Here is a 27335-nt window from a genome sequence, read left to right on the forward strand (position 1 = left end):
CTAGTTTCCTGGCCGTTATGCCTTCAATTCGGTATCATGACCCCAGAATAGTATGCAGGTCAGAAAAGACTTTCAAGTATAACTAAACTTTTTTTTTTTTTTTCAGTTTTGGCTAGAGCGGAGAGTGATTAGAACGCAGGGGCGGATCCAGGGGGGGGGGGGCAACGGGGCAATTGCCCCCTTTGAGAAATGCGGGTGAGTCAGAGAGCCGGCGAGAGAGCCGCCGGGCAGCTCCGTAGGCGACAGAGCCGGCGAGCGGCTCCGTAAGTGAAAGAGCCGCCGGGCGGCTCCATAGGTGAGAGAGCTCTGCAGGAGAGAGACAGCGGGCTGGCCCGGCAGCTCGGGTGGTGAGATGTGCCGGCGCCGCTCGATGTGTGAGCGGGCTGCTGGCCAATCAGGGAGCCGGCAGGCGGGGGAGCAGAGAGATGACATCGTCTCTCACCGCCCGGCACCCGCCCTGCATCCCTGCAGTTCCCCCCTCACCATGCAGGCAGCAGAGAGATTACATCATCTCTCTGCTGCCTGTCTCTAGGACACAAGAGACCACCTTAGCAGGTGGCAAGTGACAATCTTCATCTGGTGACAGGCGACCTGGCAAGTGACAATCCGCAACATGTGGCAGGCGACGTGGCAAGTGACAATCTGCATCTGGTGACAGGTGACATGGCAAGTGACAATCCGCAACATGTGGCAGGCGACATGGCAAGTGACAGTCTGCATCTGGTGACAGGCGACATGGCAAGTGACACACTCGGGGCTCCCACTGATTCTGCATTATGGTGAGTTAAACTATTTAATTTTTTATAACAATGTAATAATAGTAATAATGCACTTCAATCATCCTGACACCATAACAACCATGGTGCTGTGATGATTGAAGCGCCAACACCAGCCATTTCCCCGATAGATGTACCCCAAAAAAATATATTTTCTGGCAGTGCCCCTCCCGAGACTAGACTCTGGATCCGCCCCTGTTAGAGCGCCTGCCTGTATTTATTGCTGTCTGTGCCCCGTTGAGGAGATCCTCTCTAATTGTCCCACTTACCATTATCATTGAAAGTGAAAGTAAAAGAAAATCCCAAATTTTGGGTTTTAAAAAAAAAAAATAAAAGTAATGGAGGGGAAATCGGGACACTAGTTCTGGTGACCTGGGGAATCCCTAATTTGCAGGGATTTCCTCTTACTTCCTGTTTTGGACATGGAACAAGAAGGGAAATCTCCCCAATGGGACACAGATGGCAAAAAAAAAAAAAAAAAAAAAAAAAAATTTATAACCCTCCCTTACTCTTTGCAAAATGAAAAAGAAAAAGTTTTGCCTTTTATTAAGCCACTACTTTATACACCATCAGCACTGCCTCCTATTATAGTATCCCCCTCTGTGTGCGATTTATAGAAATAAATGCTGCAAATACCCAATTTCACTGCCAAGATTGTGATCACATGACTGGCCAGCTTTCTCCTTTCCTCCTCTGAGAGATACAGCGGGAGAGGCTGAGATTCCTCTGCTAATGTCAGTCTGGAGGGGAGGAGAGAGAACTGGCTGGTCATGTGATCGCAATCTCGGCTCTTAAATGAGGTATTTACAGCATTTATATTTATAAAATTCACAGAGGGACACTGGAATAGGAGGCAGTGCTGATGGTGTATACAGGTTAGTGTTATGAGAGCAATAGGAGGGGGGAGGGGCAGCTCACGCACAGACAGAGAGGGGAGGGGGAAGGAGGACACAGGTGCAGAGAGGAGAGCAGATAACAGAGGCACATAAACTGACCACGGTGTCTGGGCTCAGCAGCCATGATACACCGTGCTCAGTTTACATTGGTGGGGAGAAACAGGCAGGAACAGCCAGGTTTTTTTTTTTTAGGTGTTACAGGGGGTCAAATGACGCGAGACAAGAACTGTGTCATATGGGCGGCACAGTGGTGTAGTGGGTAGCACTGTCACCTAGCAGTAAGAAGGGTTGCTGGTTCGAATCCCAACCATGACACTACCTGCCTGGAGTTTGGGTACTCCGGTTTCCTCCTACACTCCAAAGACATGCTGGTAAGTTAATTGGATCCTGTCTAAATTGTCCCTAGTATGTATGAATGTGAGTTGGGGACCTTAGATTGTAAGCTCCTTGAGGATAGGGACTGATGTGAATGTACAATGTATATGCAAAGCGCTGCATAAATTGACGGCTCTATATAAGTACCTGAAATAAATAAAATAAAATAAATATAACATGCTTTAACCACTTGACGACCGCCTCACGCCGATTTACGTCGGCAAGGTGGCACGGACAGGCAAAATCACGTATATATACGTGATTTGCCTTCCGCGGGTGGGGGGTCCGATCGGACCCCCCCCCGGTGCCCGAGGCGGTCGTCTTTGGTCCCCCGGCGATCGGAGGTGAGGGGGAGGCCATCCGTTCGTGGCCCCCCCCTCGCGATCGCCGCCGGCCAATCAGATAACTTCCTTTGCTGCTGTATGCTAAACAGTAGCAAAGGAAATGATGTCATCTCTCCTCGGCTCGGTATTCCGTTGCAGCGCCGAGGAGAGAAGACATCACTGTGAGTGCACTAACACTACACACACAGTAGAACATGCCAGGCACACAAAACACCCCGATCCCCCCCCGATCCCCCCCCAATCACCCCCCCCTTCCGGTCACAAACGGACACCAGCAGTTTTTTGTTTTTTTTCTGATTACTGCATTGGTGTCAGTTTGTGACAGTTACAGTGTTGGGACAGTGAATATTACCCCCCTTTAGGTCTAGGATACCCCCCTAACCCCCCCTAATAAAGTTTTAACCCCTTGATCACCCCCTGTCACCAGTGTCGCTAAGCGATCATTTTTCTGATCGCTGTATTAGTGTCGCTGGCGATGCTAGTTAGTGAGGTAAATATTTAAGTTCGCCGTCAGCGTTTTATAGCGACAGGGACCCCCATATACTATCTAATAAATGTTTTAACCCCTTGATGGCCCCCTAGTTAACCCTTTCACCACTGATCACCGTATAACTGTTACGGGTGACGCTGGTTAGTTTGTTTATTTTTTTTAGTGTGAGGGCACCCGCCGTTTATTACCGAATAAAGGTTTAGCCCCCTGATCGCCCGGCGGTGATATGCGTCGCCCCAGGCAGCGTCAGATTAGCGCCAGTACCGCTAACACCCACGCACGCAGCATACGCCTCCCTTAGTGGTATAGTATCTGATCGGATCAATATCTGATCTAATCAGATCTATACTAGCGTCCCCAGCAGTTTAGGGTTCCCAAAAACACAGTGTTAGCGGGATCAGCCCAGATACCTGCTAGCACCTGCGTTTTGCCCCTCCGCCCGGCCCAGCTCAGCCCACCCAAGTGCAGTATCAATCGATCGCTGTCACTTACAAAACACTAAACGCATAACTGCAGCGTTCGCAGAGTCAGGCCTGATCCCTGCGATCGCTAACAGTTTTTTTGGTAGTATTTTGGTGAACTGGCAAGCACCAGCCCCAAGCAGCGTCAGATTAGCGCCAGTACCGCTAACACCCACGCACGCAGCATACGCCTCCCTTAGTGGTATAGTATCTGAACGGATCAATATCTGATCCGATCAGATCTATACTAGCGTCCCCAGCAGTTTAGGGTTCCCAAAAACGCAGTGTTAGCGGGATCAGCCCAGATACCTGCTAGCACCTGCATTTTGCCCCTCCGCCCGGCCCAGCCCACCCAAGTGCAGTATCGATCGATCACTGTCACTTACAAAACACTAAACTAAACTGCAGCATTCGCAGAGTCAGGCCTGATCCCTGCGATCGCTAACAGTTTTTTTGGTAGCGTTTTGGTGAACTGGCAAGCACCAGCGGCCTAGTACACCCCGGTCGTAGTCAAACCAGCACTGCAGTAACACTTGGTGACGTGGCGAGTCCCATAAGTGCAGTTCAAGCTGGTGAGGTGGCAAGCACAAGTAGTGTCCCGCTGCCACCAAGAAGACAAACACAGGCCCGTCGTGCCCATAGTGCCCTTCCTGCTGCATTCGCCAATCCTAATTGGGAACCCACCACTTCTGCAGCGCCCGTACTTCCCCCATTCACATCCCCAACCAAATGCAGTCGGCTGCATGAGAGGCATTTTCTTTATGTCCTCCCGAGTACCCCTACCCAACGCCCCCCAAAAAAGATGTTGTGTCTGCAGCAAGCGCGGATATAGGCGTGACACACGCTATTATTGTCCCTCCTGTCCTGACAATCCTGGTCTTTGCATTGGTGAATGTTTTGAACGCTACCATTCACTAGTTGAGTATTAGCGTAGGGTACAGCATTGCACAGACTAGGCACACTTTCACAGGGTCTCCCAAGATGCCATCGCATTTTGAGAGACCCGAACCTGGAACCGGTTACAGTTATAAAAGTTAGTTACAAAAAAAGTGTAAAAAAAAAAAAAAAAAAAAAAAAAAATTATATAAAATAAAAAAAAAATAGTTGTCGTTTTATTGTTCTCTCTCTCTCTATTCTCTCTCTCTTGTTCTGCTCTTTTTTACTGTATTCTATTCTGCAATGTTTTATTGTTATTATGTTTTATCATGTTTGTTTTTCAGGTATGTAATTATTTATACTTTACCGTGCTTTATTGTTAACCATTTTTTTGTCTTCAGGTACGCCATTCACGACTTTGATTATGGTTATACCAGAATGATGCCTGCAGGTTTAGGTATCATCTTGGTATCATTCTTTTCAGCCAGCAGTCGGCTTTCATGTAAAAGCAATCCTAGCGGCTAATTAGCCTCTAGACTGCTTTTACAAGCCGTGGGAGGGAATGCCCCCCCCCCCCCCCCAACGTCTTCCGTGTTTTTCTCTGGCTCTCCTGTCTCAACAGGGAACCTGAGAATGCAGCCGGTGATTCAGCCAGCTGACCATAGAGCTGATCAGAGACCAGAGTGGCTCCAAACATCTCTATGGCCTAAGAAACCGGAAGCTACGAGCATTTTATGACTTAGATTTCGCCAGATGTAAATAGCGCCATTGGGAAATTGGGGAAGCATTTTATCACACCGATCTTGGTGTCATCAGATGCTTTGAGGGCAGAGGAGAGATCTAGGGTCTAATAGACCCCAATTTTTTCAAAAAAGAATACCTGTCACTACCTATTGCTATCATAGGGGATATTTACATTCCCCGAGATAACAATAAAAATGATTTAAAAAAAAAAAAATGAAAGGAACAGTTTAAAAATAAGATAAAAAAGCAAAAAAAATAAAGAAAAAAAAAAAAAAAAAAAAAAGCACCCCTGTCGCCCCCTGCTCTCGCGTTAAGGCGAACGCAAGCGGCGGTCTGTCGTCAAATGTAAACAGCAATTGCACCATGCATGTGAGGTATCGCCGCGAAGGTCAGATCGAGGGCAGTAATTTTTGCAGTAGACCTCCTCTGTAAATCTAAAGTGGTAACCTGTAAAGGCTTTTAAAAATTTATTTATTTTGTTGCCACTGCACGTTTGTGCGCAATTTTAAAGCATGTCATGTTTGGTATCCATGTACTCGGCCTAAGATCATCTTTTTTATTTCATCAAACATTTGGGCAATATAGTGTGTTTTAGTGCATTAAAATTAAAAAAAAGTGTGTTTTTTCCCCAAAAAATGCGTTTGAAAAATCGCTGCGCAAATACGGTGTGAAAAAAAAAATGAAACACCCACCATTTAAATCTGTAGGGCGTTTGCTTTAAAAAAATATATAATGTTTGGGGGTTCAAAGTAATTTTTTTGGAAAAAAAAATATCTTTTTCATGTAAACAAAAAGTGTCAGAAAGGGCTTTGTCTTCAAGTGGTTAGAAGAGTGAGTGATGTGTGACATAAGCTTCTAAATGTTGTGCATAAAATGCCAGGACAGTTCAAAACCCCCCCAAATGACCCCATTTTGGAAAGTAGACACCCCAAGCTATTTGCTGAGAGGCATGTCGAGTCCATGGAATATTTTATATTGCGACACAAGTTGCGGGAAAGAGACAAATTTTTTTTTTTTTTTTTTTTGCACAAAGTTGTCACTAAATGATATATTGCTCAAACATGCCATGGGAATATGTGAAATTACACCCCAAAATACATTCTGTTGCTTCTCCTGAGTACGGGGATACCACATGTGTGAGACTTTTTGGGAGCCTAGCCGCGTACGGGACCCTGAAAACCAAGCACCGCCTTCAGGCTTTCTAAGGGCGTGAATTTTTGATTTCACTCTTCACTGCCTATCACAGTTTCGGAGGCCATGGAAAGCCCAGGTGGCACAAAACCCCCCCAAATGACCCCATTTTGGAAAGTAGACACCCCAAGCTATTTGCTGAGAGGTATAGTGAGTATTTTGCAGACCTCACTTTTTGTCACAAAGTTTTGAAATTGTCTTTTTTCTTGTCTTTCTTCATTTTCAAAAACAAATGAGAGCTGCAAAATACTCACCATGCCTCTCAGCAAATAGCTTGGGGTGTCTACTTTCCAAAATGGGGTCATTTGGGGGGGGTTTGTGCCATCTGGGCATTCCATGGCCTCCGAAACTGTGATAGGCAGTGAAGAGTGAAATCAAAAATTTTCACCCTTAGAAATCCTGAAGGCGGTGCTTGGTTTTCGGGGCCCCGTACGCGGCTAGGCTCCCAAAAAGTCCCACACATGTGGTATCCCCATACTCAGGAGAAGCAGCTAAATGTATTTTGGGGTGCAATTCCACATATGCCCATGGCCTGTGTGAGCAATATATCATTTAGTGACAACTTTGTGCAAAAAAAAAAAAAAAAAAAGTGTCACTTTCCCGCAACTTGTGTCAAAATATAAAATATTCCATGGACTCAATATGCCTCTCAGCAAATAGCTTGGGGTGTCTACTTTCCAAAATGGGGTCATTTGGGGGGGTTTTGTGCCACCTGGGCATTCCATGGCCTCCGAAACTGTGATAGGCAGTGAAGAGTGAAATCAAAAATTTACACCCTTAGAAATCCTGAAGGTGGTGATTGGTTTTCGGGGTCCCGTACGCGGCTAAGCTCCCAAAAAGTCCCACACATGTGGTATCCCCATACTCAGGAGAAGCAGCTAAATGTATTTTGGGGTGCAATTCCACATAGGCCCATGGCCTGTGTGAGCAATATATCATTTAGTGACAACTTTTTGTAAATTTTTTTTTTTTTCATTATTCAATCACTTGGGACAAAAAAAATAAATATTCAATGGGTTCAACATGCCTCTCAGCAATTTCCTTGGGGTGTCTACTTTCCAAAATGGGGTCATTTGGGGGGGTTTTGTACTGCCCTGCCATTTTAGCACCTCAAGAAATGACATAGGCAGTCATAAACTAAAAGCTGTGTAAATTACAGAAAATGTACCCTAGTTTGTAGACGCTATAACTTTTGCGCAAACCAATAAATATATGCTTATTGACATTTTTTTTACCAAAGACATGTGGCCGAATACATTTTGGCCTAAATGTATGACTAAAATTTAGTTTATTGGATTTTTTTTATAACAAAAAGTAGAAAATATAATTTTTTTTCAAAATTTTCTGTCTTTTTCCGTTTATAGCGCAAAAAATAAAAACTGCAGAGGTGATCAAATACCATCAAAAGAAAGCTCTATTTGTGGGAAGAAAAGGATGCAAATTTCGTTTGGGTACAGCATTGCATGACCGCGCAATTAGCAGTTAAAGCGACGCAGTGCCAAATTGGAAAAAGACCTCTGGTCCTTCGGCAGCATAATGGTCCGGGGCTCAAGTGGTTAAATGAGCAGGATCCATTTGGGGGGGGTTAAAAAACGCTTTAACAACTTTTTAGAAAATCTGTATTTGTACGGCCTCCACTGGTGATGTGAAGATAAAGAACCTTGAGTAACGGCATTTTTTATATATAGTATATTATTGGAATCTGTGCTTGAATTTCCTGTACAAAGTGACATCACTGTGATAAGAAACAATACCTCATTCCTAATGTGCAAGGCCAGCAATAACTCCATATGACAAGGTCCTTCTAAACCGGAACAAACACCAAAAATCCTTCAGTATGAAAGGAAAAAAAAAAAAAAATAGCCTAGTAACACCATTCCAGAATAGTGACAACCTTGGGAATTATGTTTTGTGGGAGTCACATAACCCCAACAGTTATACACATGTGGAAGAATTCATACACAATAAATTGTAGTGCCCTTTTGCAATGGTGGTCAGTGTAGATTGGGCTGAATTCATGTGAACTGAGTTTGTTCTAAAAGACTTATCAAGAGCCCCCTGTTTGGAATATATATATAAAATCTTTACTACTTTGATTACCATGCTGTCTTCATGGTGACTAAAGCCTCGTACATACGATCAGATTTTCAGATGACCGTTTGTCCGTTTTTTTTTTTGTTGCATGCTAGTCTCATGTCGAAAGTGAAGAGGTTACTCATCATACAAGAATTTTCGTATGACAGAACACAACTTCGGAAGTGACGTAATGTGTTGACTAGTTTTTTCTGAGCATGCATAGTTTTGCTCTTACAATTTTTTTTGTACGAAAACCATACTAATAAAACGAAAATCGGACGTTGCGTTAGCATCAGACAAAAATTTTATAGTCTGCGCATCCAGCTTTTGTTGGACGAAAAATCTGAATTTGCCGTCGAAAGCACCGTACTGACGATACGAAAATCGGCAGATCGTTGGAACGAAATTTTACTTCTGATTTTCGTATCGTGTGTACAGGCCTTTACTCACATTATGGATAGTTCCCCATTTGAAAGTTGGTCCTTTTACTTTAAGATTGTAAGGTGCATAGAAACCAATCAGCTTCCAGGTTTTTTTTTTGTCAAAGCTTAAAAGGGGTTGTAAACCCTCATTATTTTTTGTTTTTTTAAAAATAACAAACATGTCATACTTGCCTCCACTGTGCAGATCGTTTTGCAGAGAGTGCCCCAGATCCCCCTCTTCTGGGGCCATCAGCTCCTCCCTGCATCAGGAAACCACTCAGGAGAAGAGCTCTCTTTGGGGGTCTCCGTGTGGGCGTGCTCCCGAGTCCAGCTTTTACATCCATTGAATGCCGGACTCGGCCCCGCCCCCTGGCGCCCACATCATTGGATTTGATGACAGCAGCGCGAGCCAATGGTTGTGCTGCTATCAATCTATCCAATCAAGAGCCAAGAACCCCCTGTCAGAGAGGTAGAGCGCGTCTCCGATGTGGGAACGAACGGGCTCACAAACTGAAGTTAGAAGCTGATTGGCTACCATGCACAGCTGCACCATATTTTGCACTCTCCAGTTTTAGTAAATCAACCCCTCTGTGTACAAGACCATTGGCTATTGCCGGGGCTATGTCCACAGGTAGATGCCATAACCCCAGTATTAAAATTTTCTGCAACCACCATTCTTTCTGATAAAAATGATCTGAGTGGCCGATTAGCCGCTGGATCCCTTTTAGAAGCTGCAGGAGGGGTCAGTCACCCCCCGACCTTCCACTTCCCGGTGGTTCTAGGGCTTACGTGGCTCATCCAGGAAGCCCAAGAACCGACCTGGCGGCTGTGGCAGATGGCCATAGAGATTAGCAGAGGAAAGATGGACTCCGCTCATCTCTATGACCTAGGAGGCTGGGAGAGACTTCATGATGTCACTTCCGGTTCACAGCCGATGTAAACAAGGCCTTTTTTTTTTTTTTTTTTTTTTTTTTAAGGCATTAGATTTTATATCTGATGCTTTCTATTGTAAAGGAGAGATGTGGGGTCTTATTGACCCCAGCATTCTCCATAAAGAGGACTGGTCATGTAAGGGATATTTACACTTCTCGTAATAGCAATAAAAGTAATCAATTTTTTTTTAAAGAGGCAGCGTACAAATAAAAAGCTTATGGTTTGACAAAGAAATGTTGTAGAGCTTCGAAACATGTTACTGTCCACATCCTACTGGCGCCATCCTGTCCGATGTCACTTCCGATTCCGGCCCCGCCGCTGGCTTGCGTTCCAGTGTGCTTACGGCTCTCACTGGTGAACACTGTTCAAGCCTCAGCTGGATGTCTCCTGCACAACACGGTTGCTTCCTGGTTCCTTTGGCCAGCATTTTGGCTGCTTTTTATTGAGTCCTGCTAGTGACTAAAGACCGATGATGGGCCTGTCTGTTTTCTGCTTTTGTGAACTTTTACCCAATTTATAGCTGCAGGCATCATTCAAGTGATTTTTCCCCAATTGGACTTATTTACCTTGGGACTTTATTATTCTTCTTTTTGGCGCCATTGAGTTTATTTTTTCTATCCACAACTTACTTCACTGATATCGCACATTTATTTATTTATTTATTTCAGGTACTTATACAGCGCCGTCAATTTACGCAGCGCTTTACATATACATTGTACATTCACATCAGTCCCTACCCTCAAGGAGCTTACAATCTAAGGTCCCTAACTCACATTCATACATACTAGGGACAATTTAGACAGGAGCCAATTAACCTACCAGCATGTCTTTGGAGTGTGGGAGGAAACCGGAGTACCCGGAGGAAACCCACGCAGGCACAGGGAGAACATGCAAACTCCAGGCAGGTAGTGTCATGGTTGGGATTCGAACCAGTGGCCCTTCTTACTGCTAGGCGAAAGTGCTACCCACTGCACCCATGAACTCACATCTTGAGCTATGGCACTTCTGAAATCTGAAATGCAGGTCAGGTGCCTAAATCAGGAGCAGTTTCTCGGGTGCTAAAAATGTTGTTAATCCAATACAGCCATTCTCAACCAGGGTTCTGTTTAACCACTTACCGCAAACCGTCGTAGCTGTACGTTGGTACTTTGGCAAAGAATACGTCATAGCTATGCCAATAGCTGCCATAACCCCGGTATTTCTGAAACGGTGGCAGTCCTCTGGGGAATAAAAGTGGTCTCCACGGTGGATTTACCGCAAGATCACTTTTAAATCGGCGGAGGGAGAGGTGCCCAACCCCCTCCTGCCACGTTACGGCCATCTTCGCCGCTTACCGGAGCCATCGGTAGCGACGCAGACGATCTAATCCTTTCCCCTCAGAAGCTTTACATACATGTAAACAGTATTTAAACCACACACGTGAGGTATCGCTGCAACCGTTAGAGCGAGAGCAATAATTCTAGCAAAAGACCTCTTCTGTAACTCAAAACTGGTAACCTGTAGAAATTTTTAAACATGAAGATTTTTAAGGGTCAAAGTTTGTCGCCATTCCACGAACGGGCGCAATTTTGAAGCATGTTGGGTATCGATTTACTCAGTTTCACAATATAAAAAAAAAAAAAAAAAAATGGGGCTAACTTTACTGTTTTATTTTTAAAAAGTTTATATTTTCCAAAAAAATTGCGTTTGTAAGACTGCTGCGCAAATACGGTGTGACAAAGTATTGCAACAAATTTAATTTTATTCTCTAGGGTGTCAGAACCCCCAAACATTATATATATTTTTTTCAAAGTAATTTTCTAGCAAAAAAAATGATTTTAACTTGTAAACAACAAGTTTGATAAATAGGCCTGGTCTTTAATTGGTTACTCCAGTGGAGTTCCTCCAGAGGTTGCTAGGAGTTCTTTGAGCTGTGGCTGATTGACCTCCCATCTGACAGTGTCTTCCTTTTATTCAGGTCCATCGGTACTTGGCAAATCCAACAGCATGACCCAACTATCTTTTTTTAGCTGTTCGTAAGGGTGGCATTTTGACCACCACTGTAATGCCCCGTACACACGGTCGGATTTTCCAATGGAAAATGTTCGATGGGAGCTTGTTGTCGGAAATTCCGACCGTGTGTAGGCTCCATCTGACATTTTCCATTGGAATTTCTGTCACACAAAATTTGAGATCTCAAAATTTCCGACAACAAAATCCGTTGTCGTAAAATTCTGATCGTTTGTACACAATTCCGACGCACAAAGTTCCATGCATGCTCGGAATCAAGCAGAAGAGACGCACTGGCTATTGAACTTCACTTTTCTCGGCTCGTCGTACGTGTTGTACGTCACCGCGTTCTTGACGTTCGGAATTTCCGACAAGATTTGTGTGACCGTGTGTATGGAAGACAAGTTTGAGCCAACATCCTTTGGAAAAAATCCATGGATTTTATGGTCTGAATGTCCGATCGTGTGTACAGGGCATAAGGGTTGCATTCTTCCTAATGATCACCAATGCAAGGGGGAATTTCCCCACTGTCTCCAAATGAATTGGTTTCAGCAGAGGTGCACCAAGATCTGAGAATTATTTCAAGGTTTCCTCTGGAGTGAAAAGATTTAGAAAGGCTGATCTAGTATGTAGCAACCGTATTAGTTCTGAAGAAGGACTCTGTATGGGACACAATTTTGAAAAGTACCTTCTAGTTCAAAATCATTTTTGCAAAAACTAGATCCTCTGACACTTCTGCACTCAGCACAAAGCGTTCCGTTTTACTCATCAAATCCCACCTAAAGTGTTTAGTGTGAACACAAGTGGTTACTAAATATGAAGGACCAAAGACAAAACAAAAATGAAAGTGAAACATACACTCATTATAGGATAGGGTTTCGCTGACCCTCTATCACAGGGGTAGGCAACCTTTTGAGCACAGTATGCCAAAAAATATTTTCAAAGAAATTGAGAGTGACGATTTTATAACAAAAAAATGTCAACTTCACACTCTCGATCACCAAAAGGATTTTTTAAAGTAAATGCTGTAAACTACTTTAGTAGTGAGAAATTAACATCCTGCACTCTCACGCCTCAGATCAACCCCAATTCCTGCACCTTCACACCTCAGATCACTGCCCCCGCAAATCTGTCCCACCACTGTCCCACCCTGCTCTTCTGTCCCGCCACTGTCCCACCCTGCTCTTCTGTCCCGCCACTGTCCCACCCTGCTCTTCTGTCCCGCCACCGTCCCACCCTGCTCTTCTGTCCCGCCACTGTACCACCCTGCTCTTCTGTCCCGCCACTGTACCACCCTGCTCTTCTGTCCCGCCACTGTACCACCCTGCTCTTCTGTCCCGCCACTGTACCACCCTGCTCTTCTGTCCCGCCACTGTACCACCCTGCTCTTCTGTCCCGCCACTGTACCACCCTGCTCTTCTGTCCCGCCACTGTACCACCCTGCTCTTCTGTCCCGCCACTGTACCACCCTGCTCTTCTGTCCCACCACTGTCCCACCCTGCTCTTCTGACCCGCCACTGTCCCACCCTGCTCTTCTGTCCCGCCACTGTACCACCCTGCTCTTCTGTCCCGCCACTGTACCACCCTGCTCTTCTGTCCCGCCACTGTACCACCCTGCTCTTCTGTCCCGCCACTGTACCACCCTGCTCTTCTGTCCCGCCACTGTACCACCCTGCTCTTCTGTCCCACCACTGTCCCACCCTGCTCTTCTGACCCGCCACTGTCCCACCCTGCTCTTCTGTCCCGCCACTGTACCACCCTGCTCTTCTGTCCCGCCACTGTACCACCCTGCTCTTCTGTCCCGCCACTGTACCACCCTGCTCTTCTGTCCCGCCACTGTACCACCCTGCTCTTCTGTCCCGCCACTGTACCACCCTGCTCTTCTGTCCCGCCACTGTACCACCCTGCTCTTCTGTCCCGCCACTGTACCACCCTGCTCTTCTGTCCCGCCACTGTACCACCCTGCTCTTCTGACCCACCAATGTCCCACCCTGCTCTTCTGTCCCACCACTGTACCACCCTGCTCTTCTGACCCACCACTGTACCACCCTGCTCTTCTGACCCACCACTGTACCACCCTGCTCTTCTGACCCACCACTGCACCACCCTGCTCTTCTGTTCCGCCACTGTACCACCCTGCTCTTCTGTGCCAACACTGTACCACCCTGCTCTTCCACTACCACCCTGCTCTTTTGTCCAACCCTGCTCTTCTGTCCCACCACTGTACCACCCTGCTCTTCTGTCCCGCCACTGTACCACCCTGCTCTTCTGTCCCGCCACTGTACCACCCTGCTCTTCTGTCCCGCCACTGTACCACCCTGCTCTTCCACTACCACCCTGCTCTTCTGTCCAACCCTGCTCTTCTGTCCCACCACTGTGCCACCCTGTTCTTCTGTCCCGCCACTGTACCACCCTGCTTTTCTGTCCCACCACTGTAACCCCCTGTACATCTGCTCCATTGCCATACCCCCATGCTCTTCTGTCTCACCACTGAACCATCTTCTCATCTGTCCTAACACTGAACTTATTTGCTCATCTGCCCCACCACTGCGCCGCAGCAAACATTTGGTGTGATTTTCATTGCACTAAATACTGGCTCTGGCTTAAAAGGTACACAGAGTTCAGTGGAGTTCAGTAGTAAGTGACGCAAAGGTTCAGGAATATTTTCAACAAAGTTCCCAGAAGCTCAACAGTAACTCCACAAACTATCACCTGATTGTGGTTTTCTCAATCACAGTGAATTCCCTTCTTTCTGAGATTGGTAGTGGCAACCAATCTTCCTCCAGATGGTGGACGGGGCTAGCAGGACTGTGATTGGCTTTAGCAGTGGCCAATGACAGTCCTCATCCTCCTGGAAACAGGGACCCCCCCCCCTCAGCAGAACTGCATCCAATCTCTTCCCCATCACACAAGCTGACGATCGCAGCTACAGAAAAGTTAGAAAACCAAACAATGTTTTCCATCTTTTACAATGTGTGGGGGCACAGTGCCTCCCCCTCAGTACAGGTGCGGTGTGGGGAATTCTGAGATTGGAATGCATTAGTGTCTCACTGACTTCTCCCGGCGCTGCTGGGGGGGGGGGTAGGGGGAGTCGAGTGCCGGCAAAAGAGGCTTTGAGTGCCGCTTGCCAGGGGTTGCCTACCGCTGCACTAAACAGTGTTGTGTAGGCAAGTAACTAGTTCACTGAAAAAAACAGAGGTAAGCAACTATAAGAGACTTGGGGTGTATTGAAAAAAAATTCCCATAGCTATTCATCCAGTGAAACTGCTACATTCGCTCTTGGCGATCTGCTCTAGCCAGGTCACATGATCTTCCGTGTCAGTCAGCGGCACCTGCAGGGGAGAGGAGAGAACGCTCGACAATGGCAGGAATGCCTGGGTGTGGTAATGTCATCCACAGGCTCTTTTAGCCCATCCGCTGTAGAGTGCTCCTTCCTCTCCCCTGCAGCTGCCAATGACTGACACAGGGGAGCCAGATCACGTTACCAGACCGGAGCAGACCAAAAAATAGGTAAATATATATTTATATCCACCTCTTTCTTACACAGGTTAGTCAGCAGAAGTGTTGGGGGGAGCATTTTTAATGTGGTTGTAAACCTTCTCCTATACCCAGTGAAGTGACGAGCCTCAGATGATACACAGAGATGAAACAAATCTCCCTACATAAGTTTGACATGTATATCTGCTGTCTTCATCTTGCTATATTCTTTAGAAAGTGAACATTGTGTTAGAATTTTTTCTTCCTGTTCCAGCAGTGGGTGTGGAGTCTGGGCATACACTGTGTGACAGCTGATTGGAGGAAAGGCACACCCCCCCCCCCCCTCCACATAGGCAGAGGAACAAAGATACTTGCAGAGCTGTGCTGTGAATAGACAAGCTCTCTGCTAATCTATTTATATCACCCATCCCGACACAAAATGTTCAGCTGCTTTTAATCGGAGAACATGTTGGAAGCTATCATGCTGATAACAAAAGAACGGAGCAGTAGAAAGACACGGGACTTAGGGCTTTGAAGAGTGAGAACAAAAACACAACAGATAGATGTGCCTAGGTCAAATTTCATGAATCTGGTTTTCATCCACTTTAAGGCTAGTTAAGTTTACCCTGGATTTCTACGTTAAAAAGTGTCTGTAAGCCATTACATATACCCAGTGAAGTGACTGGCCTCAGGTGATACATTGATTAAACAAATCCTCCTACATAAGTTATACCTGTTTATCTGGAGTCCTCTCTCCTCTAGAGCCATTCAAAGTGCCGAATTTATAAGTGTGTCCGAGCTGTCAGAAAAAAAAATGGGAGTGTTTGACCATTCTTCCAGAAGCGCCTTTGTGAGATCAGGCACTGATGTTGGACAAGAAGGCCTGACTTGCAGTCTCCACTCTAATTCATTCCAAAGATGTTCTATCAGGTTGAGGTCAGGACTCTGTGCAGGCCAGTCAAGTTCCTCCTCCCCAAACGCGCTCATCCATGCTTTTATGGACCTTGCTTACTTAAAGCTGTGTTTTGCAAATGTGTTTAGGCGCATCAAGTGCTTAGGTGTTCATTCATTCCATTGGCCTGATGCGCCTAGTGCTAAAGTGCGCTTAGACACGGCAAGCAGTTTTTAACACTGGAATGCTCCTCCCCAGAAAGCACCAGCCCTGTTTTGTTTTTTTCCTGCCTCTAAATGCCTGTAAATATTTATATGAGCACTGATACATAGGCTAACATGGAGGGGCTTTTAGAAGCAGGAAAAAAAAAAAAAAAAAAAAAAAAAAAAGCGGAACAACTCTTAAAGCGGTGTTTAAAAAAGTGGCACAGTCCTACTGCAAGGGGTTATTTTTTTTGTTGCCCGGAGTTGGGCTTTAACCTATTCTTCCTCATTTTACATACACCAACATTTTACGCTTCCCGCCTGCTGGTCAATATAATTATATTCCCTAAAGCTTTTTATTTTTAACCACTTGCCTACTGGGCAATTTCACCCCCTTCCTGCCCAGGCCACATTTTCAGCGCTGTCACACTTTGAATGACAATTACGCGGTCATGCTACACTGTACCCAAACAACATTTTTATAATTTTTGGAAACAGATAGAGCTTTCTTTTGGTGGTATTTAATCACCACTGTGTTTTTTTTAATCTTTTGCTAAGCAAACAAAAAAAGACTGAGAATTTTGAAAAAAAAACTTTCTTAAGTTTTGTTATAAAATTTTGTAAATAAGTAATTTTTTTCCCTTCGCTGACAGGCATTGATGGGCAATGATAGGTGGCACTGATGGGCACAGATTGGCAGAACTCATGGGCACTGTTGGGGCTGCACTGATAATCAGGGCACTGATCATTAGTGTAGATGTCCCCTGTGTGGATTTGCTGGTTATTGGCTCCCCTCGCCCTGTCAGCGTACTGCTGGTAACCGGCAAAATACTGTTCACACTGTGATTGGACACAGCTGGTCACGTGATAAAGAGCCACTGTGATTGGCTCTTTACCCAGATCTGTGATCAGCTGTGTCTGAAGAACACAGCGATCACAGATCTGTTCCGATGCGTGCCGCAGGGGGGCGCATGATCAGGGGAGGACGTCCATAGCGCGCCCGCACTGTAGCCACCCTTTGGCCATAGCGGAAGGTGGTTAAAGAGGAACATCATTTCCTTGTGTCCCCGCTGTGCGGGTGTTTTTTTTTGTTCACCCTTTCCTTTAATCCTGAATGACATACTCACTGGTTCAGCAAATCCAGCGTTGTTCTTCTGGACTCCCCCAATTTGCTGCCAGGCGCCAGATCCCACACCACCATCTCCTCTTCTATAATCATCCGGAACCGACTGCCTATTGCAGGTTCTTGCAGCCGACACAGGATGATGCCCTCCAGCTGATGCACATGCCCGCTCCTGCATTTGGGGTGCCATTACCAATTGATGATGCCACAAGTACGACGCATGGATGCGAATGGAGCCTAATCTGAGGATCTGCCTACTCTATTCAATCAATGGGGGTTATTTCCAAAAGGCAAATCCACTATGCACTACAAGTGCACTTGGAAGTGACGTTGCTGTAAATCTGAGGGGTAGATCTGAAATGAGGGGAAGCTCTGCTGATTTTATCATCCAATCACATACAAGCTAAAATCCTGTTTTTTATTTTCCTTGCATGTCCCCCTCGGATCTACAGCGACTTTACTTCCAAGTGGACCTTCAGTACTTTGCACTTGTAATGAAAAGTGGATTTACCTTTAGTAAATAACCCCCATTGTGTATCTGATCTGACAGGACCTGTTTTTTGGCTGATCTAAAAGGAGATTGTAACGTGTGTGAAGAGCTTAACCGCTTGCCGACTGTATACTGTAAATATATGGCAGCAAGGCAACTCCCCTGGGAGGGATCACTTACCTCTACATACCTGTACATGATCCCGCACTTCCGGGTCCGGGGCACGCCCACCGCTGATGAACTGCTCCCGCTGCGATTGGACACAGCAGGAGCCAATCAATAAGTCTGGCGGACGCAATGTCCACCGGGACCCGCCCGATCGTCCAGGACACAGATAGAACGGTGGTCTGCCTATGTAAACAAGGCAGATCGTGTGCTGTGAGAAGGGAAGGCTGTGATCCTACAAAGCAGGAACACGGATCTCTGCCTTCCCACAGTAAAAGCACCTCCCCCCTACAATTAGTAAGGACATTAACCCTTTGATCGCCCCTGATAATCCCTTCCCAGCCAGTGTCATTAGTACAGTGACAGTGCATATTTTTTAGCACTGATCACTTTATTAGTGTTACTGGTCCCCCAAAGTGTCACTTAGTGTGTGATTTGTCCCCCACAATCCTGCTATAAGTTGCAGATTGCCGCCATTACTTGTAAAAAAAAAAAAAAAAAAGTCCATATATCTATCCCATAGTTTGTAGACGTGATAACGTTTGCACAAACAATCCAATATACGCCTCAATGGGATTTTTTTTTTTAATTAGCAGAATACATTATTGGCCTAAATTGATGAAGAAGTTAGTTTTTACATTTTTTATTGGATGTGTTTTATAGCAGAAAGTTATTTTATTTTTTTTTTTTTTTTTTAATTTTCAGCCTTTTTTTTGTTTATAGTGCAAAAAATAAAAACCATAAATCAAATACCACCAAAAAATAAAAATAAAAAGCTCTATTTGTGGGAGGAAACAGGACATCAATTGTATTTGGGTACAGTGTTGCACAATTTTCAGTTAAAGTAATAGCAAAAAAAATGACCCGGTCATGAAGGGGGGGGGGGTAAATCTTCTGGAGGTGAAGTGGTTAAAGCATTAAGTTGTACAATCAGATTGTATGGTGTATGGCCACCTTGAATGGTGCAATCTAACTAAACACAAGGTGAAAGTCACCTCATGTCTGTAAAATACACTTTGCTGGTTACTTTGTATCTGTATGATCAGAAGGATACAATGTAACAATGAGTGGATACAATCTCCCCATAGAAAGTTCAGATCCCCCACCCCCAGCACTCACCGGTCATCTCCGGGCACCAACACGGAAGCGATGTGCAGGCTGGGAGTCTATAGGAAGAACACACACACGACTCCCCGCCCCTAGACACGCCCCTTATGCCCATGAGCTGAGGTAATACTACAAACTTCTCCGGAGAAAAGGAAACTGAATGAGGTGAGGCGCGTCCCCGTGACGTCAGCGCCGTACACGCCCCCTTTGCACACAGCGCAGAGCTGAGCTGAGCTGAGGAGGGAGTTTTGTAACTTCCATTCCTCATAGAAAGTGACTGTGGAGGGCTGAGGGAGAGGAGAGGACTGATACCGAGGGGACCCACTGCACGTGGAGCAGGCTGGCCATACTAACCAATCAGCTTCTAGCTGTAAACTGTGAAAATGAAAGCTAGAAGCTGATTGGTTGCTATGCACAGCTGCTCCAGATCCTGGATCCAGTTTTGATAACAATTTCCCCTCACTGCGTGGAAACCTAAGAGCACCATTCTCCTACATTGAACATGTGTCTGTGGGAGCCAGTCAGGATTTTTACCTTCATTTATGTCTTATGCTGGCCATACGCTATACAAAAAATCGTTCGAACCCATTTACGAAAAATCAACATTCAGCCGTGAGCGCAAATGATAGTGCCATCATGTAACGACCGATAAATCGTTCAGGGGACATAAATGAATCCATATTTTGTTCGTTTTTTTACATATACCTAGTGCAGACAGTTCGGACGGGAAACACATTAACTGCGGCAAACAAACCACCCTGCCCCCCTTATGGATGGGCCGCCACTGATCGAATGGCATTTATCCGGCAGGCTAATTGTATGGAAGTCGATCGGTAGGGTGTAATTGCTTAGTGCTGGGACAAGGTCTTCTAGAGCTCAGGGTGAACATGCCAAATTGCCCCCCCCCCCAAGGTGTATAAGAATTATGTAGCAATTGCCCCCCCTTAAAAAATTGAGCACTAATCTGCATGCCTATCCTCTATGGATAAATTCTCCTTATTCCCAGAACAAATCCGCCTCCCCTGCTGAAATTCCACAAATGCCACCCCCCCCAAAAAAAAATCACCCCTTCTAGCACAAATCCTCTACCCTTCAAATCCCTCAAGTTTCCTCTCTGAGTACACATCTCCCCCACACTCCGAATCCCCCCCCCCCCCCCCCCCCAATCTCCCTCCTAGCTCAAATCCCTCCTACCACAAATTCCCTCCAAAAAAAATCTCCCCTCCCAGCATAATTCCCTTCCCCCCTCTACCATATCACCTCTTCTAGCACAAAACCCCCAAATCCCACTTCCTAGCACAAATCGTTTTCCCCCCTCCCAACACAAACCCCCCTAAATCACTACTCCTAGCACACACTCCAAGTGTCCCCTCCTAGAACAAGTCTTACCCCTTGCTGCCCCTCACAACCCCCTTACCAACACATATGCCCTCCCACCATCTCCTTGTGGTGCCCCCACATCACATCATACCACAGTGCCCAGGGCAGCCGCCCGTCCTGGCCACCCCCTGTCCCGGCCCTGTTGCTTATAAAGTGTTGGCTCGAGTTCAGCTTCAATGTGTCAGTCAAGTCAATCTCCTGCTACTACATCTAACATTATCCCCCCCCCCCAAAAAAAATGACAATGCTGTCTTCAAAAGTGTCCCTGTTGTTCCTCCATCCAGAGTGGAGACTCCATATGATAGGAAGCGTGTTACAGGCTGGAACACCATGTGAAAAAAAAAGCCTAAAATAAGAAAATGAATGCAGCCACCAGATTTAGGCTGTGTTCAGATCTCCGTCTGCGTCTCACAGCAGGGGTCCGGTGCATCTTTGTTTATGGTTTCAGGTCCGATTTCAGTCTAAATTTTTGGCTGAATTCTGACCTGAAACGGACCAGAAGACGCACAGGACTCCTGTTCAGTTCGTTCCGCAGCCGTCCTGGAGATGTGTGAAACGGCTCCTGTGAGAGCCGGTCACAGGCTCCTGAAATGTGAATTGGATGCGACTGTATTGTCTGTTGTGTATGTTTGGCTGTCAATTAGTTGCATTGTTACCCAGACAACCAGACGCTGGCTCGATCACGCAGTCTTACGTTCTGGCTATTTAAGGATGTTGTTCCAGCTATAGCGCATGCTCTGAAGAAATCCGGGTGATGGATGAAACGCGTCAGCCGACGCCAGCACGCTCCCTATAATGTATCTACAGACCCACCCACATGCCGAGGGGATACTTCTGCCAATTCCACGAGTGCCCCAGGAAAGCCCCAAAACTTTGGGACGGCCGCGTCTGGGCTACTACCTTGCTCCACCTAACTTCTGGTAGGTGGTAGGTGCTCGGTCTGTAAATATGTGGAACGAACGGATGTGTTCACCGACTCAGATGGGAAAAAACAATTTAAAATCTACAACTCTATTAATTGCAATACCACCAGAGTAATTTATATGCTTACTTGCCCCTGTGGCAAGAATTACATGGGTAAGACCAAGAGACAACTTAAAATCAGAATTGGTGCACACGTCCAAAGCATCCTCAGTAAGGATGATGAACGTCCAATTCCGTTGCATTTCATTAAATTTCATGGCGTTGACCCCACTGGACTCTCGTTCAAGGGCATCTACAGGTTGAATCTCCCTTTGAGAAGGGGGGATTTCAATAGTATCCTGTGCCAGAAGGTAAAAATGTGGATATATAAATTAAATAGCATGCAACCTCAAGGGTTGAATAATGAATGTAACCTCTCTGTGTTTCTCATGCCTTAGCTCTGTATAGCTATATATTAATCCATTCTATGTCTCCTTTTTTCTTCTGGTGTCAATTCCATAAGGAGTGTTCTTCCTTTGGTTTGATCTGTTCTGTTTCTGTTTATTTTGGTTTTGTTTTATATTATTCTATTTAGCCCTTTTACCTTTCCTCATTTTCTCATTGTTACTGCCCGCATTCTCTGCTATTTTTATTTCTATTTTCTATTTCACTTATGTTGAGGATCTCTGCACTTTCAGATCGGCCCGCCGACTCTGTGTGTTGTCTGTTGTGTATGTTTGGCTGTCAATTAGTTGCGCTGTTACACAGACAACCAGACGCTGACTCGATCACACAGTCTTACGTTCTGGCTATTTAAGGATGTTGTTCCGGCTACAGCGCATGCTCTGAAGAAATCCAGGTGACGGATGAAACGCGTCAGCATGACGCCATCACGCTCCCTATAACGTATCTATAGACCCACCCACATGCCAAGAGGATACTTCTCCGTAACTTTGGGACGGCCGCGCCGTCTGGGATACTACCTTGCTCCACCTAACTTCTCTCTACCTGATCGGCACTATCTGGACCCTATTGAAGATACCCTGAACAAGGAAGGAAGTTATCTTGATTAGCTGCCGGGAGACTGAACAAGCAGGAATTGTCTATCCATCAGCTCGGTGATGTGTCCCGGTGTCTACAGAGCGGTGAGATCTTACCTTTCATACCTCCCTAATGGGAGGGTACTACATATATAATTAGACCGCTCTCTCCGTAGGCACTTACTCATCTACCGATACAGGTACTTTTGAGCCTGCTATAGCTCCCAAGCAATCATAGCTTCATCACAGGAACTTCCCCTCAGCGTATCTTTTCAATTGATCTTGTATGTCACAGTGAGTTCTGCATTTAAGGACCTTGTTCTATCTGCATTATCAGCTAGTCGGCTGTAATCACAGTCACTCACTGGGTCCCATATAGTGGATAAGAGGTGAACATGACTGAACGGCTATCCATACTCTCCTTCGATCTATATTTTTTCACGTTGGTGCTATTTGTAGGACTATCATCTTTCCCCTAATATGATCTAACAGTCACCATCATCCATATTAGTTACTATTTGGGGATTTGTATGGAATAGTGTGTGGTGGCCATCTGTGTGTGTGTAGACAACATTGTCTATTTTAATGAATTGTCGGTTTGTACTCTTTTTAATCATGTTTTTTGATTGGTGTTTAAGTGAATTGCTCAATAAACTTTACTTATAAATTTTTGTTAATTGCTGGTTCCTCCCTGATGAATTGCTTTCTTTGGAATTACCTTTGAATTCCACCCTTTTATTGTAATAATGTGAACCCAGCCTTAAATTGGTTGTACACCCACGTTTACCTACATGTAAGTCTATATTAAGGCTTACCTGTAGGTGCTGGAAATATCTCCTAAACCTCCACGGTTTAGGAGATATTTACAAAAAAGCCGTGCGCTGATGTCTATGGCGTATGCGCACTTTAGAAAAGTGTCATGCCATGACTGGCGACTCCTGCCAGTCACAGAGCCAGAGTTCGCAGCCCCAGAAGGAAAATTGGTGAAGATGGACGCTCACTGCTAGTGGGGACAGCGGTGACATTGCAGGCTTCGGTTTCAGGTAAGTGACACATAATGGGCTACTATGCAATGCATAGTAGCCCATTATGCTTTACCTTTGCAGGGAAATAAAGAGGAAGTAAAACCCATCAGGGTTTACTTCCTCTTTAAAGGGTAGCTTCACCTTTTCATGAAAAATTAAATATGGACAAATTCCAAGTATCCTGGCCACTCCTCTGGACCCCGCTGCACGTAGTGGTGGTGATGCCCAGTACTGCCAGGGTAGCAGCTTGTACACGGGACACTACAACACACAGTCCCAGAGTGAGTGTCCATCATAATGCTCCCAATGGCAAGAGCTCATTGGTCAGTGCAGCCACATGACTGTTGCTGTGATGGCCAGTGAGACGGCTTCTTTTTCCGGTAAGGTGTTGCAAAAGATGCTTCTCATTTGTCATCACGGTCACATGGTGACCGATGAGCACTTGCAATTCAGAGCATTACGATGGATATTCACTCTGGGGAACTGTGTATTGTGCTGTACGACCCGTTACACCGGCAGCACAGGCCATCATGGCCCATCAGAAGGAGTGGCTAGGATATTTGGAGTTAGTTCACCTTTTATTTTTTTTGTGAAAAGGTGAACTTACCCTTTAAGGATTGGTAAACTGCAATATATTACATTTTTGTTTTTGCAACAAGCGGATCTCCATCCTCATCTATGACTTTGTCATCATATTCCTCATTCACTCCCCCAGTTACACAATCAGATATGAAGTAGATCTGTGGTCACAGCATGCATAACTTTTCATTTTATAACATCAGCATTGTAACAACACTACAAACAATAGTTGTTTTTGACAGTCCAATCTAAGCATACTTGGACAATCTCCTTTCATATTGGGAGTTCTGCCTGTCTGCTGGCCATTTCTTTCCACAACTACCTGGATTCCCTGCATGCTTTGCAGCTTTTCCTCTGCTGTTTACTTTCAATTTCTTAGGACTACATATCCAATGGTACCTTGCTGCCTGTAAGTAGAGATTACTGTACTGACTCCTCCTCTCAGCTCCTCTGTAATTCAGAAGGCAGGATCTGTGAAAGGTGTAACACAGCAGTGCCTCCTACAGGACATAGTGAATACCTGTCACAGAATTCAAGTGTGGGATCTTCACAGAGCAAGTTTACAAACCTCAAGATTGTTCAGAGTAATACTAGAAGGCTAGAAATAATTAGGATGTTAGTTTACCTTTTTCATGAATAGGTGAACTTACACTTTAAATATTCCCTCCCCTTTTCTCCCCACAGCCCTGAATGCCTTATATCAAAAATCACAGTGTAAACACCTTTTTTAGGTTTTTTTTTGTGGTCAGATTACCACAAAGTTCCAGCACCTCTCTGTAATGCAGAGGGCTGACACTGGGGATGAAGTCAATAGGGCAGCAATGTTACCCATCAATAGGGATGAGCCGAACACCCCCCTGTTCGGTTTGCACCAGAACTTATGAACAGGCAAAAAATTTGTTCGAACACGCGAACACTGTTAAAGTCTATGGGACACGAACATGAATAATCAAAAGTGCTAATTGTAAAGGCTTATATGCAAGTTATTGTCATAAAAAGTGTTTGGGGACCTGGGTCCTGCCCCAGGGGACATCGATCAATGCAAAAAAAAGTTTTAAAAATGGCCGTTTTTTCGGGAGCAGTGATTTTAATAATGCTTAAAGTGAAACAATAAAAGTGTAATATTCCTTTAAATTTCGTACCTGGGGGGTGTCTATAGTATCCCTGTAAAGGGGCACATGTTTCCCGTGTTTAGAACAGTCTGACAGCAAAATGACATTTCAAAGGAAAAAAAGTCATTTAAAACTACTTGCGGCTATTAATGAATTGCCGGTCCGACAATACACATAAAAGTTCATTGATAAAAACGGCATGGGAATTCCCCACAGGGGAACCCCGAACCAAAATTAAAAAAAAAAAATGACTTGGTGGTCCCCCTAAATTCCATACCAGGCCCTTCAGGTCTGGTATGGATATTAAGGGGAACCCCGGCCAAAATGTAAAAAAAAATGGTGTGGGGTCCCCCTCAAAATCTATACCAGACCCTTCAGGTCTGGTATGGATTTTAAGGGGAACCCCGCACCAAAATTTTTTTTAAAAATGGCGTGGGGTCCCCCCAAAAATCCATAACAGACCCTTATCCGAGCACGCAACCTGGCAGGCCGCAGGAAAAGAGGGGGGACGAGAGAGCGCCCCCCCTTGTCAACCGTACCAGGCCACATGCCCTCAACATTGGGAGGGTGCTTTGGGGTAGCCCCCCAAAACACCTTGTCCCCATGTTGATGGGGACAAGGGCCTCATCCCCACAACCCTTTCCCAGTGGTTGTGGGGGTCTGCGGGTGGGGGGCTTATTGGAATCTGGAAGCCCCCTTTAACCAGATCCCGGCCCTCCCCCCTGTGTGAAATGGTAAGGGGGTACAAAAGTACCCCTACCATTTCACAAAAAAACTGTCAAAAATGTTAAAAATGACAAGAGACAGTTTTTGACAATTCCTTTATTTAAATGCTTCTTCTTTCTTCTATCTTCTATCTTCCTTCGGTTTCTTCCTCCATCTTCTTCTTCTTCTGGTTCTCCGGTGTTCTCGTCCTGCATCTTCATCCGCGGCGTCTTCTTCCCTTCTTCTCCTGGGAGCGCTCCGCATCCATGATGGCATGGAGGGAGGCTCCCGCTGTGTGACGCTTCTCCTCTTCTGACGGTTCTTAAATAACGGGGGGGGCCACCTGGTGACTTCCCTGTGGCATTCCCCATGATGTCAGAAGGGGGCGGGGTTACATAACGGGTGACCCCGCCCCCCTGACATCACGGGGAATGCCACAGGGAAGTCCCCGTCAAGTCAGAGGGGGCGGGGTCACCGGGTGGCCCTGCCCCCCGTTATTTAAGAACCGTCAGAGGAGGAGAAGCGTCACACAGCGGCAGCCTCCCTCCATACCATCATGGATGCGGAGCGGCCCGAGGAGAAGAAGGGAAGAAGACGCCGCGGATGAAGATGCAGGACGAGAACACCGGAGGAAGAACCAGAAGAAGAAGAAGATGGAGGAGGAAACCGAAGGAAGATAGAAGATAGAAGAAAGAAGAAAGAAGAAGCATTTAAATAAAGGTATTGTCAAAAACTGTCTCTTGTCATTTTTAACATTTTTGACAGTTTTTTTGTGAAATAGTAGGGGTACTTTTGTACCCCCTTAGCATTTCACACAGGGGGGATGGCCGGGATCTAGGGGTCCCCTAGTTAAACCACAACCACGAGCCTGGTACGGTTCAGGAGAGGGAAGGCCACTCTCTTGTCCCCCCCTCTTTTCCTGCGGCCTGCCAGGTTGCGTGCTCGGATAAGGGTCTCGTATGGATTTTTGGGGGGACCCCACGCCATTTTTTTTTTAAATTTGGCGCGGGGTTCCCCTTAAAATCCATACCAGACCTGAAGGGTCTGGTATAGATTTTGAGGGGGGCCCCACGCCATTTTTTTTTTACATTTTGGCCAGGGTTCCCCTTAATATCCATACCAGACCTGAAGGGCCTGGTATGGAATTTAGGGGGACCACCACGTCATTTTTTTTTAAATTTAGGTTTGGGGTTCCCCTGTGGGGGATTCCCATGCCGTTTTTTATCAATTAACTTTTATGTGTATTGTCGGACCGGCAATTCATTAATAGCCGCGAGTAGTTTTAAATGACTTTTTTTCCTTTGAAATGTAATTTTGCTGTCAGACTGTTCTAAACACGGGAAACATGCGCCCCTTTACAGGCATACTATAGACACGCCCCAGGTACAAAATTTAAAGGCATATTACACTTTTATTGTTTCACTTTAAGCATTATTAAAATCACTGCTCCAGAAAAAACAGCCGTTTTTAAAACTTTTTTTTGCATTGATCCTTGTCCCCTGGGGCAGGACCCAGGTCCCCAAACACTTTTTATGATAATAACTTGCATATAAGCCTTTAA

General features: G+C 45.6%; 1 protein-coding gene across 4 annotated transcripts in view; it reads right to left on the bottom strand.

The window, feature by feature from the left end:
• Window positions 1–27335, bottom strand: part of TANK (TRAF family member associated NFKB activator) — a 166589-nt gene that overhangs the window by 105378 nt on the left and 33876 nt on the right. Inside the window, exons 1-2 of one of the 4 annotated variants that reach the window (XM_073634055.1) lie at window positions 19043–19107; window positions 15784–15849 (exon numbers count right to left, since the gene is read on the bottom strand). The exons of 2 other annotated variants lie outside the window; for them this stretch is intronic. In XM_073634055.1, the coding sequence (XP_073490156.1) occupies window positions 15784–15818 (35 nt within the window). In that variant the 5' untranslated portion in view covers window positions 15819–15849; window positions 19043–19107. Of the gene's footprint in view, window positions 1–15783; window positions 15850–19042; window positions 19171–27335 lie in introns of those variants that run through there. One more of the 4 variants, XM_073634057.1, reaches the window with a different exon arrangement.

The sequence above is a fragment of the Aquarana catesbeiana genome, linkage group LG06 (assembly GCF_042186555.1).
Source record: "Aquarana catesbeiana isolate 2022-GZ linkage group LG06, ASM4218655v1, whole genome shotgun sequence".
In the NCBI taxonomy this organism is placed as follows: Eukaryota; Metazoa; Chordata; class Amphibia; order Anura; family Ranidae; genus Aquarana; species Aquarana catesbeiana.